Genomic DNA, 16601 nt, shown 5'->3' with positions numbered 1-16601 from the left:
ACAAACAGGGCGATACTTTTTTTGCTAGCAGTTTAGAGGCGAAACTGTTATTTTCCTTTTTTTTGGATTATCAAGCTGATACCAGCTGTAAATAGTAACAATGATCGCTATTGAAAAAACCCGGACGAAATCGGCGGTGTAAAACGGTAGTTATTGTAAAAAAACGTGAGGGCGATACTTCAATGCTGATAGGTGGGACCGAAAAAGTAAACAATCGCCAAAGGGGCGATACTATCATTTTGTCAATTTCAATAGCAAAAACAAATTTTAATTTAATAATTTTAAATACTTTATGAAGTTTTGGGTTTCGATCACTGAATCATGCAATCTAGGATGTAAAAAACACAATAGTTCTTAAATAGGAAATAAAACCAAGTCTGGAAATATTCACTGTTGATTTTCTTTGAATGGTATCACTGCTAGTATCGCCCTTTTTAAGAAAAAGCGTTGATTTCTTAGTTCGCAGTCGCATTGGAAATTTGAGTAAAATATAAACTTCAAATCGATTCAAAAAAAAATTCGATTTTTTTGGCTCAGTACAATATATAACCCCTTTAGGAAAATTCAGTTTTCCCACCACAATTTAGATATTTTATTAACAGAGCATTAACAAAAATTCGTTGGTATGTCTATTTTATGGGCCATTTTTTCGCTTTCCCATTGATTTGGTTTGAGATTTCTAGCACTGATGTTGTCCTATGCTGATTTGAGCGATTCTCTGAGTCTTGCCACAATCCCATGTAGTATGTGTTATCAAAAACATCGCGAAGCATCAAGTTATAAATGTTCTCAAAAGATATAATATCCGAAGAGTGATAAGAGTTATAAGAAATGTCTCATCACACTGTTAGGTGGATTAAAAGCGTTTTTAATGAAAAATTTGGTGCAGTGAATTTTTGGCAGAATATACATTTTTTCAATTGTGGATAATGCTGAGAGACATTTATAAAATACTAGCTGATACTCATCGCGCGTTGCTGCGACTTTCAACAAAATAGGAGCAAAACACAATTTGTTCCGAAGCGCCATCTGTCGGGCAGAAACTCCTCAACCAATAGCACACAAACACGAATTTAGCCCCTCTCTTTTTATTTCTCGTTTTTAGAAGTTTCCTCCTGCCTTGTGGAACCGATCAGCTCCAGAGTGCCACTATGTAACCGCCGCCGCCCTTACCACTACGGAAACTGAAGCGAGTGCGGCTCGAGGTCCGATAACTTTTGAAGGATTCCCCGCGGGTCCGAAGAATACCATCCGCCAATCCGACCTACTAGACTGAGGCGCTAATTTGTTTCGCTGATCTCCCGATTGCCCGAAAGTTGCAAGTTTTGCTCTTCTCTCCAGGTCACCATCTACGCCTTCTCTCCCCTGTCCTTGATACAACTGCTTCTACACCGATTTTGGAAACAAGCCTCCCTCTGAATATCTTGACCAAGCATAAGTCTCCGGTAAAAAAGTTTAAATTTGTATTCCGTATTCCTAGTTTTAAGATAGTTGTAATTTTACCTCTTTGTTAAAACTATTGTCCCCTATTTTGTAAATAGAATTGTATCCCTAGTTTTAAAACACCTGTAAATTTTTTCATAAATATTTGTTCCTTCTTTTGTGTACCAAATTTTATTGTTAGTTTTAAGATAACTGTAAATATTTCCTAAAAAACTATTACTAATGAATTCCTTGTTTTAAAATTTTTCGAAAAAAAAAATCTTTTGGCCCCTCTCTTGTATATAGAAACTTATTTCTAGTCTTAAGATAGCTGTACAATTTTTCTCTTTTATAAAAAAAATATTTCAACATTGTAACCTCCTAGTTTTAAAATATCCAAAATGTAAAAACAAAAGAATTTGGCACCGCCAAGCTATCGCATTTGTGCCTATCAAATAAACGAAATGAATAAAAAAAAGCACACAAACATGCTCCAGAACAAATGCCTACTATGTATAAATTTTGACGACCATCGATTAAGCCGTTTGGGAGTCCATAAATCAAATACATACAAGCATTGACTTTTATATATATAGAAAGATAGATAGATATTATGGACTCTGGGTAATCAAGCACTACCATGCGTCTCCTTCAAACATATCATGAAAAAACATCTTTTTTCATATTTTGGGGCAGAAAGGGGCTGAACGAGACATTAATTTTCGGAAAGTACACTAATTTTCAAGTGTCATTAACTACAAGCGATCTTTCAGAACTGTTTAAAAAAAGTGCAGCCATTTTGAACATTATTATTTGAATTTAATGCTCTATTTATTATTTATTATTTGTTCTTCATATCAGAGCGAGAAGAAAAGCTTGTATCGACTAAATTATAAGTCTAATCTATGTTATTAAAATGAAATTCATTTGAAAGGTTATTATCTTTCAAATGAATTTCATTTCAATAGCATAGGTTCCAAGACAATTTTTTCCATAATTGAACATCCATTTCACCTTTGAAGTTCTGTAAAAAATCTAACTTTCGTCCTCAAGATTTAATAATTTGAGAAGACTCTATTAAAACAATAGAAAAAAAACCTGTTTTAATCCACCTAGAGGTGCAATTGTGCCTTTCTCATTTCTCCAAACTATGATTTAATAGCTGGTTCGTACAATATAACATTATGGAAATGTCTTTCATTCTTATACCACTTGGTAAGTATATATAAGAGCACCTTTCTGCATTCATCGCGGTGTCGGTTTGAATCGGAGTTTTCTATGTGATCGCACTCCACAACCCGTAACTCCGGAACCGGAAGTCGGATGGAGATGGAATTTAATATCAGTTTCTGGGGACGCAACACCTTTCATTTGAGACTAAGTTGATCAAATCGGTCTAGCTATTTTCGAGAAACCAATATAACCGTTATTCTGAATTTGGATGCTTCCGGATCTGTCGATGGTGGCCAGTGTGGCCAAAGAGACTTTGAATGACTGTTGGTGACCTAGATCTACAAATTCAACAGTTGTGTTTACATTTTGGAAAAATTTATCTTTTTACATTCATCGCAGAATTCGTTAGAATCGGGATTTGCTGCGTGATCGTACGTATCACCTTGTAATTCAGGAACCAGAACTCGGATCCGCACAAAATTCAGCAGCAGCTGATGGACCTTTCATTTAAAATCAAGTTTGTCAAAATTGGTTCAGAAAATTCCGAGAAACCGATGTGGACAAATCAACAATTTTTGTATACATACTCTTCAACTCGTAATCCGAAACAAGATGTCGGTTGAAAATGAAATTCAATAGCAACCTATGGGAATATTATACCTTTCATTTGAATCTTAGTTTGTAAAAATCGGTTCAGCCATCTCCGAGAAACCGATGTGGACATTTTGTTAACAAATCCGCACATACACACATACATATATACATACATACACACATACATACACACATATATTTTGCGATCTCGGCGAACTGAGTTGAATGTTATATGAGACTCGGCCCTCCGGGCCTCGGTTAGAAAGTCGGTTTTTGGAGCAATTGCATAACCTTTCTATATGAGAAAGGCAAAAGAATAATATTTAATTAGCTTAATCAGCATGAGTTCAATGTTATCTTCATGTGATTATATTTTGAAATGTTGGTGGAATGGGTTTGAAAGTGGAGGGAATGGGGGGTTAGTAGAGTGGGAGTGGAGGATGCGTCAGAAATCCTTCATCTTATTTTGGTATACGGGGTGGATGAAGGAAATGCGGGCGTGAGGGTGGTCCAAGGGGAGGGGAGTGATGAAGGAGGGAGGTGTAAGGGCAACGAGTGGGGGGAGGGGCGGCGACGCAATACTCAACTGCATATTTTGCCTTCCATTTGAGACTTGGTTTGAGAAAATCGGTTCAGTCATCACCGAAGAACCGATGTGACTTTAATTGTGGAATATGCCCGGAATTCCGGACTTCCGGAATCGTTGATAGTGGACAATATATTCAAAGAATGTTTGATTGGCAATCAGTGATCTAGATCTGCGATTAGAAGTAATTTGGTGACCATTTCAATAGTTTTTAGCCTCTGAGGTATTACGATTGTACCGATTTATATGGAAAATTCCAGTGTATCCTTACTAACACCCCTGTAACTCCGGAAGCAAGAGTCAGAACCGAATGAAATTCAGCAGCAGTCAATGGCATTACTGTATCTTTCATTTGAAATCAAGTTTGTAAAAATCGGTAGAGAATTCGTTGTGGAATAGGTGTGATATTAGCTTAGGAACTTGGCGGGTTCCCCGGGGGCGTCATGAACCGCCATAGGTGGCCAATGTGGTCAAAGCTGCTTTGATTGATCATTAGTGATCCATACCCGCAAACTAGAGTAATGTTACATCAATTTTAATATGTTTTACATCATTTGAACATCATGGTGGTACCAGTTTATATGGGAATTTGCTATGTGACCGCACTCTTTAACCCGTAACTCCGGAACCAGAAGTCGGATCAACTAAAAATTCAATAGCGTTATACCTTTCAGATGAAACTAAGTTTGCGAAAATCGGTTCAGCCATCTCTGAGAAAATTGTGTGAGTTTAAATGACACACACATACGCACACACACATGCACACACACATACACACATACATACATACACACACAGACATTTGCCGATCTCGACGAACTGAATCGAATGGTGTATGACACTCGGCCCTCCGGGCCTCGATTAAAAAGTCGATTTTTACAGTGATTACATAGCCTTTCTTTATATGAGAAAGACAAAAAGATAAATCATAAAAAATCCAAAATAAAATTCTGATGTTTTGTGAGGCTGAAGACACTGTGCACCGGTGTAGTCGGTGCTACACCCATTCAAAGTTGGGTGTAATCAGTCTATCTCTTTTTTTGCACTACATCAGTTTAACGGCAAGTGAACACGAAAATGCTATTAGTTTCAAACGAACAGAATACCGCTCTTATAGGCTGCTATTGATTTATTGTCGTTCGAAGTTTCGGTTCTGGAGTTACGATTTAAAGAGTGCGATCACACAGTAAATTTCCATATATTGCATTTACAAGTCTAGATCATTAATGGCTTTTTTTGGTTCAGTGTATTCCTACCGATTAGTTGTTTACATAAATCGCTTCAACTATTTTTACTTTTTGACGAGATTTGTGAAATTTTTATCGTTGTTCATCGTGTTAATCGACCGAGAATTTTGTTTTTAACATTGTTATTGTGCAGTGTGAAAGTGTCTCCTGTTTGCTTTTGTGTTGCGAAAAAACCAGCGAAGAACGCAATTGAGTGAACTTCTGTGATTTAACCACTAAAACTTTCCACCGAACGCAGCGCCATCTGGTACATATGCAATGTGGGAAACTACTTAACAAGCCGTTTTTTGAAAAAACTTGCGGAAAACCCAAATTTATTTTGGATGTGCAATGAATGTGTCAAGCTGATGAAGTTTGCTGGCTTTCGCGACACCGTTTCTTCGCTTGGATGTGTTATCGCTGCTATCGCTGGAAAAACGGATGACGTCTGTGCTGAACTAAAGGCTGAGTTATCCAAAAATAACCAACAAATTTCGCGACTCGCTAGAAAGGTTTCAACAGCTACTCCAGTCTGGCCAAACTCCGGATCCTCTCGACCACCTCAGAAACGTCGTCGCGAGGATGGCCCTGATCCGAGCAATATTCTTGTTGGTCATCGAACGCTAGTCGATAATAGCAACATTGTTACGGTTCCCCCTCCCGCGCCGTTGCTCTGGATGTATTTTTCCCGATTTCAACCTAGCGTTAGCAAAGAGACTGTCGAAAAAATGTCTAAAGAAGGATTAAATTGTAACGAGGAGATAAAGGTTATTCCACTTGTCAAAAAAAGCATAGACGTCAGTCCTTTGAACTGCATATCCTTCAAAGTTGGAGTTCCCCCAAAGTACCGTGATGCAGCTCTTAACCCTGATACATGGCCGCAAGGCATCCTGTTCAGGGAATTTGAGGACAGCCGTACACAGCACATTTGGAGCCTCTAGTTCTGCACAACGATTGGCCATGCCACTATACCAAGCTACACCGTCCTTGTGAATGAGTATCGATGCCGATCGCATACTGGGATGGAAGCCCTCGATCCCCTCGCTACACTCCCCCTTGCCGATAGCGTTCAGCAGTCGTCTCGGAGCTGTAAGTGTGGGTGGAGAAAGGGTCTTCCAAGCCGCCTTTCTCGGCAAGTATTATACATATTGTAACGATACAACGGTTGAACCGATTCACCTCCTAGCTCATCGTGTGACTTTCGCCGTAAGTTGCTGCCATTCCGTTCCTGCTCTCCGCATCGCGCCATCGGGTTTCATGGCGATTGCACCACTATTGGTACATGGGGTCCTATAGTGGTACAAGCGGTTTTGAATACATAAATTGGGTAATTAACACTCTTTATATTTTTCTATGAAATAGGGATTGAAAGCTTTCGTTAAACGTATTAACATTTCCCATAGATCTATTCTTCGATTTTTATTGGTACATCAACCCTACATGTTTTGATGTGTTTGTGAAAGAGAATTCATGTTTAACATTGGAAATTCTCGAAACTGCAGCTATTGTGCTTGAATGTCAATATTTTTATATCATTTCCGGTTATCATAATATCTTGTGAACCAACTCACCGACCAATCTTCAATTTTGGAATGTTGTTCGTGGTAAAAGCATTTTTGTTCTACATCTTTCGTATATGCAATGGTCACTGTTTCAACAGTCCTCTAGTTCAATTCACCACGGTTTTCCCTACAATTGATGTATCAACTAATTCCGCAGAGATTGGCACGATTAAAGCACCGAACATCGTCTCGCTCACTGCAGAGAGCAACCCATAGTTAGATATATTGCTTTAATTGGGCTTGGATGCTTCGTCAGTGACGGACTATACTGTCCGAGTCTTAAGTGTTATCCTGTGTTATTTCAACCAGTAGTAAATAATTTACCCGCTTCAAGGGAATAATTTTAGAAAGAGCTTTTGAAGTCGTTCTCTATGCTCGTTGTAATCCAAAAATGAATAATTTGCACTATGATGGACACGTTTCAGGGAAAGGAGAAAATATCAACTGGTATTTTAAATTCCAAGCTGTGAATTATGAAATAAAACGATATTCGAGCATCAGTTTATCAAAATCATTGATTAGTTGAATCTGTTTGTCGATGCCTTCATTTTAAAGTGCTACATAATACCGAAAATGTAATTCAAAATAATCAGAAAAAAACTTGCAGCATTTTGAAGAAAAATGCCACATCTTGGCAATAACGTGGATCGAATTCTTTTGACACGGGGGCCATTTTGACGGTTGTACAAATACGGTCATCTCAAGTCAAGCGAACTACTAACTTTTGTTTGCTTCTATTTTATTGGAAGTGAAGTTTATATATTGCTCCACCTAGTACTACACTTACCTGTCTTCGTCCAGATAGACACAGTCCTCGGCTCGGTCCTCATAACAGCGGGGTGTAAATTTGGCTTCCAAGACTGCCACCGTGGAATCTAAATTCCCACAGGTTAACCGAATTTCTGAATCGTAGCAGCCCCATTCTTCGATAACTTCTGCTCTCCAGACCATCATCATCATCATCCGGGGCCAATACAAACGGTGTCAATTCAGAGCGAGTAGTCAGGACATGTTTTTCCATAGGGTAGTTCCAGAAGTTCCAGAAGGTAGCGCATGAAACGAAAGTTGGTACAGAGAAGAAGAATTGAACTTTAGCAGCAAGTAAAACGTGATAAGATAGAATAAAGGATTAAACTTTTGCGGTATGCGATCGATAACGGGAAAATTTTCCGTTTCCCAGCGTTTCGTTTCGTATTCGTTTTTGTTCTGCGGTAAAGTTCGCCGAAAATGGCAAGAAAAAGTTTTTCTGTTCTTGCAGTCCTATAATGGCGGATCTTTTGACCCAGTTAGCAAGCTGCACGTTGATTTATGCTGGTATATTTGTAAAACATTACAGGGCGAACAGGAAACAAGCTGAGTTTTATAGATGGATGAGATTAACACTTTAGGAAAAATTATACATAAAGGTTTCGAAACAGTTCGAAACTAGTTTCGAAAATAGTTTAAGTTTAGTTTCCTGGAACACGAACAATTCAAACTCCTGGAGCTTTAAATGATGCGCTAAGAAGGAAGCTTGCTACACTTCAATCAAGAGTCCATATGTCAAAAGGGTTCGTATTATTTGTATAAATGAGGCATACATTTTCATAATCGTCGTTTTGTGATATGCCCCCCGATACGAAAGAATATTATATTATAACACTTCCAGTTATTTATTAGCATACATTAGGGGAGCCCGAGGCTTTTTAATAAAAAATGAAATGAAATATGAAATTCCTCAATTAAAACCCAAAAAGGTAGAGTTGGACAATTTCTTCTCAAGAAAAACACCTATGAGAATTTTGGTTTGGTCGCCATATTGAATTTAAACATTTCATACCAAAATATGCCTTATTTTCTTATTATATTTTGGGTTACCTCAATTTTATGGTTTTTCGCTTAATAATGTTTTGAGTGTATTAAGGATCCATCATTGAGGAAGTTTGATCTCCAATATGAGAATTTATTATACGCTTCGATGAGTATTGATGAGAAATTTATGTTTTGATGCAAAATGCAGGATGTTTCCAATAATCTATTACAAACTAAGTTGGCATAAAGATTGTTAATTTAATGAAACAGTGAAAATTACAATATTTTCAATTGGATTGTGCCAGTGGTCCCGGTTGCAATTTTCATGAAAGAAGGGTAATTTGTTTTATTTTTGCTTATACTTTCAAAATTCGGTTAGAGCATTATCGTATGAAACCTTTCTTCGTGAACCACTCTAAAAAAGACGTTAGCAAAAAATGAAAACTACATAGGTCATGTCAAAAATTTGATTTAAAAAAAAATATCACTTAACAATATGTTTAAATCATTTTTACAATAGACAATAAAGATACGAAAAAAATTTGCGCTGCCCAAAACTTTTCTATTATATTGAATAGTGGCTAGGTTTCCATTTCACCAAAAACTGAAAACTTCTTCTAGAATAACTCAAAATAGACCTTTGAAGTCTTCCAGAAGAATGAAGAAAATTATATTTGGAAAAAATTTATCGAAGAACAAAAACGAGGGTGTCTCTTAAAAATGATTTTATTTATACAGGGTGTTTGGTTCATGGTTAAGAACCTCTCGGGGTGCGATAGACTGTCACGTTTGGAGAAAAAATTCTACACCTACCATCAAACCTCAACCGTTACAGAGTTATTGAACTTTTTGTCTAAAAAAACTTATTTGTCTTAAAATATCTCTAATCTTAAAAGTATACCTTGTATTTTAAATATTTTAGTTCCATTTGTAAGGTGAGAAAATTTCCTATTGAATGGTGTTCTCATATTTTTAGTTAATTAGTTTTAATTACCTTTTGGCTGTAAAGTAGTTAAAAGTTAGTGTTTTTGAGGAGGTTTTTGCTAATTTTCTCGAAATAATGAAGTATGATTATAGCAATATCCATTATCCAAAAGGTTGGTTTTAGGACGATTCATAATTTGTTCTTGGACGTCATATTCCTATCTCTTCTCATTTCTTTGTAATATCATTACTATACTTTTCATGTAACCAACTTGCACGTGCTTAAAAGACTATAATCTAAAAGATATGCTTTGTATCGTTATTTACAAGATTTCATTGGAAAGCTGAGAAAATGTCCTATGAGTGTATGTACAAATATCTTTTAGTTAAGTGTACTAAATAATTTTTTTACTAACAAAATAACTCAAAATTTGTGTTTTTTGGAGTTTTTTTAATTATTCTAATTATTAATCAACAAAATTTATCGTTACTATTGTTCATTTGATGCCCCTTAATGTTCTCTATAACTTTTTATTTGACACTTTGTCTATATCTCTTTTCCTTTTGCTGGTATTGAATAGTTAACACAGCATGACATCGCCACAAATGTAGTGGGTTCGAAATCGTTATTTTTGCATATGAAACGATGTGATAAAAACGATTTTGCGTCAAAACCAAAAGAGATAAATGAATGGAGTCAAAGAAAAAACTGTAGAACTTGCTGAGATGCATTATTTCCATGATAATAATAGTGATGTTTATTATTTACTATTTTAAGAAAATTAATGAAAATGCTAATAATAGCACTAACTTTAAACTAATTTACTTCTAAAAGAATACTAAATTCAGTTAACTGAAAGGTAATTATACATTTTTCTCTATAAAATTTTCCTGGCTTTCGAATAAAAAGAAAAAGAAGTACAATAAGTGCCATACTTTTTCAATTAGAGCTGGTATTAATGAAAATGAGATAAAAATATCCAAGTTGAATAACCCAAACTCATGAAAATAAGAAAAGGTAAGTGTATTATGTCAAAGAACGAATTATGCAGCTCTTCAAGACTAACAATCTGGATTATTAAAATGATGAGGTTAACTATTAGGATTTTGAAGAAATGAACGAAAAATCGATTAAAATTGTTTAATTTTCAATAAATTGCTTTGAAAAGGCTACTTAAACTCATTAGCTGAAACATGTGAGAGCATCACTCAATGCGAAATTTTCTCACCTTCCCAGTGGACCTAAAATATTTGAAATACAAAGTATACTTAGAGGTATTTTAAGACAAATAAGTTTTTAACACAAAAAGTTCAATAACTTTGTAATGGTTGAGATTTGATGGTATGTGTAGAACGATTTTTTTTCTCCAAATATGACAGTCAATCACCCCTCGAGAGGTTCTTAACCATGAACCAAACACCCTGTATAAGTTGTGCAGGTTTTGTTTTTGGTCAAGTTGGCTACAGAAATATTTTCAAATATTTTGGAAGAGAACAGTTTGTCTCAAAATAACAAACCTGTAGTTTCTTGTGTTATCAAGTTATAAGTAGAGTAGAATGGGGTTAAATAGGTAGGGGGTACAAGAGGTATAGGGTATTATTATATTATTTTGCTATGTTATTGCAGAGGTTGCTTATGTTGCGTGAATTAGATACACGATAGAGAACATCGTTGCCGACTGTCATTTCGGCTGTTACCTTGGATTAGCTGTATTAATTACCGCATCGTTTCGTGTATTGTTCTGCGAAAACGCATTATCTTTTGTCCTCAGTATAGCACATTTAATCAATGCACAGTGGTCCAGATCGCTAATTTAGGAGGAATTTTTACTTTCTGACAAACCTGTATAATTTAGCCGTATCATGTCTTAGGATGAATTTGTGTACTTTAGAAGATGCTTCTTTTTATTGGAATAGTTATTAGGGTGGTTCTAATTTATCTAAAATACGATAATAAACTTTTTACTGATGAAAGATAGAGCTCCACAGTCTTCCACAAAGTTGTAAAGTAACTTATTTTGAATAAATTTGTTGAATATATTAAAGCTCTATCTCTTTTAGTTTTTGTTATACAAGAAATTAAAAAAAAAAGATTAGGGTGTTCCTGAAAAAACGTTTTTTTAGTATAACTTTCGTATCTTTTACTTTTTGTTAACACAACCTTTGAACAGCTTATTGAAAACTTCAAGCCGAGTATTTTTCTCCAAGACACCGAAGGTCTAACTTTTTTCTTTAAAAAGTTATGGACACTTTTCGTTAAAAAATAGCCTATTTCAAGGCTCAATATCGCTGATGCGGGCACCTAAAATTGAATTCTGTTTCCACCACATGAAAGACCATACTTATTAGTATATTTGAGCAAAAATTGGCGAATACGATATTTTTTTAAAATTTGCAATTTAGATTTAAAGTTTGTAGTTTTGCAGGTTCAACGCATTAAAGCATTTACACACATATCGTTGTATTATGAAAAAAGCCACTTTCAAATATCATTCTCTCATCGCAGCAAGCTTTGCATAAGTGAAACGACTGTCAAAAAAGGTTTCTGATTTTATTCGTTTTAAATAAAACTAGTAAATATGGATATTAGTCGAAGATAGTTGGCGAATTTGCTTATTGCACAGATGAACTGCTTAAGTTCATTACAAGTAGTAATCCAAATGTAAAATTGAGACTTGTTAGTGCTCGGAAGAAAATAAAAATCTTCATGTTGGAATTTAGAAGGTTGTGGATTCGGAGTAAGCGCACGCAAATTCGGTTTGAGCTGGAAAATTTTGTGTGGCTTGAAGGAAAGCTAAGATTCGAAGTCGAAGGTAAAGGTAAAGGCCGAAAGAGGAAACCATTTTCCGAAATATGTCGCAGAGCCAAAATAAAAAGATTAGGAAAGTTGCGCGATAAGTATTCCACGGAAGAACTTGGTTTAGCGTCAGCCGTCAACGCTAATTCTACTGGTTTCCGTTTAGTTGGCAGACAAATCGAACGATTGTCGAAAAGTCCCGTCAGATCTACCGTAGAGAATTTAGGATCTATGGCTGTCCCGATTGCAGAAGCGTTTACTGCGGAGGAGGCACTTAGATTTATTTGTGAAAATGATTTTTCTAAGGCGCAGTACCAAAACATACGCAGCTCAGTTATGCAGAAGGGTTTGGACATTTATCCCGCGTATAATAAAATAGTAGAAGAAAAGAAACTATGCTATCCGATCGGTATGTACTATTCTCAAAGATTCGTCCCTGAATCAACAATTTTTTTCAGGAATTTCTGTTCAGCCTTCTTGTGCGTATGTTCCCCTTCAAGCTCTTGTTAACCATACCGTGGAACGACTCATCTCGTTTCTGAATATTGGAGTTCTACCACTGCATCCTGAGGATAATACGTTTGTTATCTTTAAGTGGGGCTGCGATGGAAGCAGCAACCATTCCCGGTAGGCAACATTATTTTTCTTCTAAACTTTGACTGACAGTCTCTTTTCCACTTGAACATAGATACAAGCAAATGTGCGTTGACGAAGATGAAAATGGAGAACTATTCGAGTATAACGATTCGCATATATTTGCTCTATCTATAGTACCTTTACGTGTAGTTAGTCGCCGGAAAGATGAGTCAAGAGATTGCATTCTTTGGAATAATGATTTTCCATCTTCAGTATCCCTGTGCCGACCAGTAAAATTAATTTTCAAGAAGGAAAATCCTGAACTAACAAAGGATGAAGTTGCCGCGATGAACAAGCAAATCGATGAATTAGTCCCGACTATAGTAAATGTTAATATGCGCAAGATTCCGATTAGTTCAAGCTTCATATTTTCCATGGTTGATACGAAGGTAGTGAATGACGTAACAGGCACACCGTCTCAAGCGTGTTATATATGCAAACGCTCCGGAAAGCGATTGAATGATCCTTTACTGGAAGCCAGCGATCCACCGGATAGTTTATATGTTTTTTCACCTTTACATGCATTAATACGAGCAATGGAGTTACTATTGAATATTGCTTACCGTTTAGCTCTAGCAAAACCGCGTTGGCGCGTAGGCAAAAATACCAGCGAGCTTAAGGAACGACAAATAAAAATTCTTCGTATTAGCGAACCTTTGCCAGGTGGCGGAAATTCTAACGATGGTAACACAGCTCGAAAATTTTTCAGAAACCGAGATGTCGTTGCAGAAGAAACCGGGTTGGACGAAATGTTGCCAGAACGTATGTATGTGCTATTAACAATCATCAACAGCAAATTGGGAATTAACGCGGATGCTTACCGGAGTTACGCCGAAGATACACGATTGCTTTATGTACGCCTGTATGGTTGGTACGCTCTCTCACCAACCGTGCATAAACTCCTGGTCCATGGAGGAAGCATTATTCAACATAACATGCTGCCAGTAGGTATGTGCAGTGAAGAAGTTCAAGAAACCAGGAATAAAAGTATTCGCAGATTCCGAGAATTCCACGCACGCAAATTCGATCGACTCGTCAATCTTGATGACGTTTTCAAGAGACTTCTTGTTTCATCAGATCCTATAATTTCTCTTAAATGTAAACGTCGAATTCAACGAGCACCGCTGGATATACCTGAAAATGCAATGCATCTACTTTTGAATTAATTGGCATTGAATAAATTCTCCTTATATAAATCATAAATTGTTGTCATAGCCAAATTATTTTTAATGAACACATTCTGTATTGTTGATATGTAAGCAAAACAGAAAAGGAAATACAAAGGCTTTAGGCAATTTCTTTTATGTCGCTATGCGATAAAATTTAAAACTTTGGTTAGTAAATTTAAAATTACATGCTTAAAAAAATAATATTTTCCAATTTTTGCTCAAATATACTTAAAAGTATGTTCTTTTCTATGGTTCAATCCGAACTTACTTTTATTTGCCCCAATCAGAGATAATGACATTTGAAAAAGGGCTATTTATGAGCAAAAAGTTTCCATAACTTTTGAAAGTATAAAGTTAGACTTTCAGAGTTATGAAAAAACGTGGATTGAAGTTTTCTAAAAGCTGTTCAAAGGTTGTTTTAACAAAATATAAAATTTCTTTCGAACATTAACAAGTCTCAATTTTACATTTGGATTACTACTTGTAATGAACTTAAGCAGTTCATCTGTCTTTTTACCAGCAATAAGCAAATTCGCCAACTCTCTTCGACTAATATCCATATTTACTAGTTTTATTTAAAACGAATAAAATCAGAAACCTTTTTTGACAGTCGTTTCACTTATGCAAAGCTTGCTGCGATGAGAGAATGATATTTGAAAGTGGCTTTTTTCATAATACAACGATATGTGTGTAAATGCTTTAATGCGTTGAACCTGCAAAACTACAAACTTTAAATCTAAATTGCAAATTTTAAAAAAATATCGTATTCGCCAATTTTTGCTCAAATATACTAATAAGTATGGTCTTTCATGTGGTGGAAACAGAATTCAATTTTAGGTGCCCGCATCAGCGATATTGAGCCTTGAAATAGGCTATTTTTTTAACGAAAAGTGTCCATAACTTTTTAAAGAAAAAAGTTAGACCTTCGGTGTCTTGGAGAAAAATACTCGGCTTGAAGTTTTCAATAAGCTGTTCAAAGGTTGTGTTAACAAAAAGTAAAAGATACGAAAGTTATACTAAAAAAACGTTTTTTCAGGAACACCCTAATCTTTTTTTTTTAATTTCTTGTATAACAAAAACCAAAAGAGATAGAGCTTTAATATATTCAACAAATTTATTCAAAATAAGTTACTTTACAACTTTGTGGAAGACTGTGGAGCTCTATCTTTCATCAGTAAAAAGTTTATTATCGTATTTTAGATAAATTAGAACCACCCTAATAACTATTCCAATAAAAAGAAGCATCTTCTAAAGTACACAAATTCATCCTAAGACATGATACGGCTAAATTATACAGGTTTGTCAGAAAGTAAAAATTCCTCCTAAATTAGCGATCTGGACCACTGTGCAATGTAAATAAATGTCAAATGAGTTTTTCTTATGTAAAAATTAATGCTGGACACGAGTTTACGAAGTTACGGATATTAACATGAAACAAACGCTAAGGGCCTCGATAAAATGTAAATTAGAATTATTTTGACAGGAAAATTGTGCGTAATTTCATGCCAAAAACATCAAAACGAAGTGAAAAGGACATAAAGAACACAATTGCATCTCTTCAAGATGGCGCCAGTATTTGATCAGCCTCTAAACAATTCAAGGTTCTATGAATGACCATGCGGTAGACTTGGATGCAACGCCCAACTCCTACTTAGCAGAAGGCAAAAGACTCTTCACATTTCCTATCGATCATGCCCATATGAGCCTGCCTAGTCCTAGTTTTCGGTTCTAAGTTTCGAATTGATTCGCTCTAGAATACCTATCCGTCTTTCAATTTCATTGCTTTCGTTTCTCTTAGTCTCAAATTTGCCGAAAATAGTCAACAAAATCAATACAGCAATTCAAGGTTCCATTGAAAACATTATGTTCTCGTCATGAATGAAAGTGCATCAGATATTTCGCGTCAGTGAACAATATAATAATTTAAGGTGTTATTGAAGTAGATAATCGAAAAAACATGATCGGAAAAGAGAAGAAAAAATAATACAAAAAATATTCTCCGAAGCGTAAAATAAGCAACCACGTGAACCGGAATGCACAACTTCGATTCCACACTCTTGCGATGACGAAAACACCAAAGAAATCATTCGCAAGTACAAAGCCAGACGCAGCTACTGAAAAAAATGTTTTTTCAACAACGCGGTTTCATGATATTTCACATCATTTGCCACTTCCTCATTTTCTCACCTGAATGAGGTCAATAGATTGCATGTATTATTTGTGTTAATGTTATGAAGATGTCTAAAGGTAACTTTATCGTATTGTAAAAAATACGAAACGTATATGAATAAAACTGTTTTTAAGGAACACTTTAAAGCTTTCTTTTGGATTTTTTTGGAATGGAACGTATGAAAGATAGAGCAAATTTGTCTAGCATTACTGTCTGCAATGAAATTTTACATTGCAAGCAGTCAAGCTCTATCTCGAACCGTTAAAATGCTCCATTTCAGCTCTAAATAAAATTAGAACCACCTGCTGCTATTTAAACGAAACAGAGGGCCTTGCAAAGCAGAAAAAGTTTCCTACGCTTATTATAAGACTTATAAGTTTTAGTACAACTAAAACGCCTGCGAAATTCACACTCTTGTTCATCGGCTGAAATGATTGGGGCACTAGGTTAGAGTGTTCGTTAAAATCAAACAAAAATATGCCATGGTTGTCAAATGGTGAGATAATATAGTTCTCACAAGTCTACTATCTCTTACTTCCATGCGAGTCTAC

At 35.7% G+C, this 16601-nt stretch overlaps 1 protein-coding gene across 1 annotated transcript in view; it reads right to left on the bottom strand.

The window, feature by feature from the left end:
• LOC131695827 (uncharacterized) overlaps positions 1-16601 on the bottom strand; it is a gene marked incomplete at its 3' end in the record, with an annotated part of 42889 nt that overhangs the window by 13626 nt on the left and 12662 nt on the right. Inside the window, exon 2 of the mRNA XM_058984366.1 lies at positions 7351-7498. Coding sequence (XP_058840349.1) covers positions 7351-7498 — 148 coding nt within the window. The remainder of the gene's footprint in view (positions 1-7350; positions 7499-16601) is intronic.

Source organism: Topomyia yanbarensis, unplaced genomic scaffold, assembly GCF_030247195.1.
Source record: "Topomyia yanbarensis strain Yona2022 unplaced genomic scaffold, ASM3024719v1 HiC_scaffold_57, whole genome shotgun sequence".
Taxonomy (NCBI): domain Eukaryota; kingdom Metazoa; phylum Arthropoda; class Insecta; order Diptera; family Culicidae; genus Topomyia; species Topomyia yanbarensis.
Note: the sequence above shows the minus strand (reverse complement) of the source record. Positions and strands in the feature narration are given on the sequence as shown.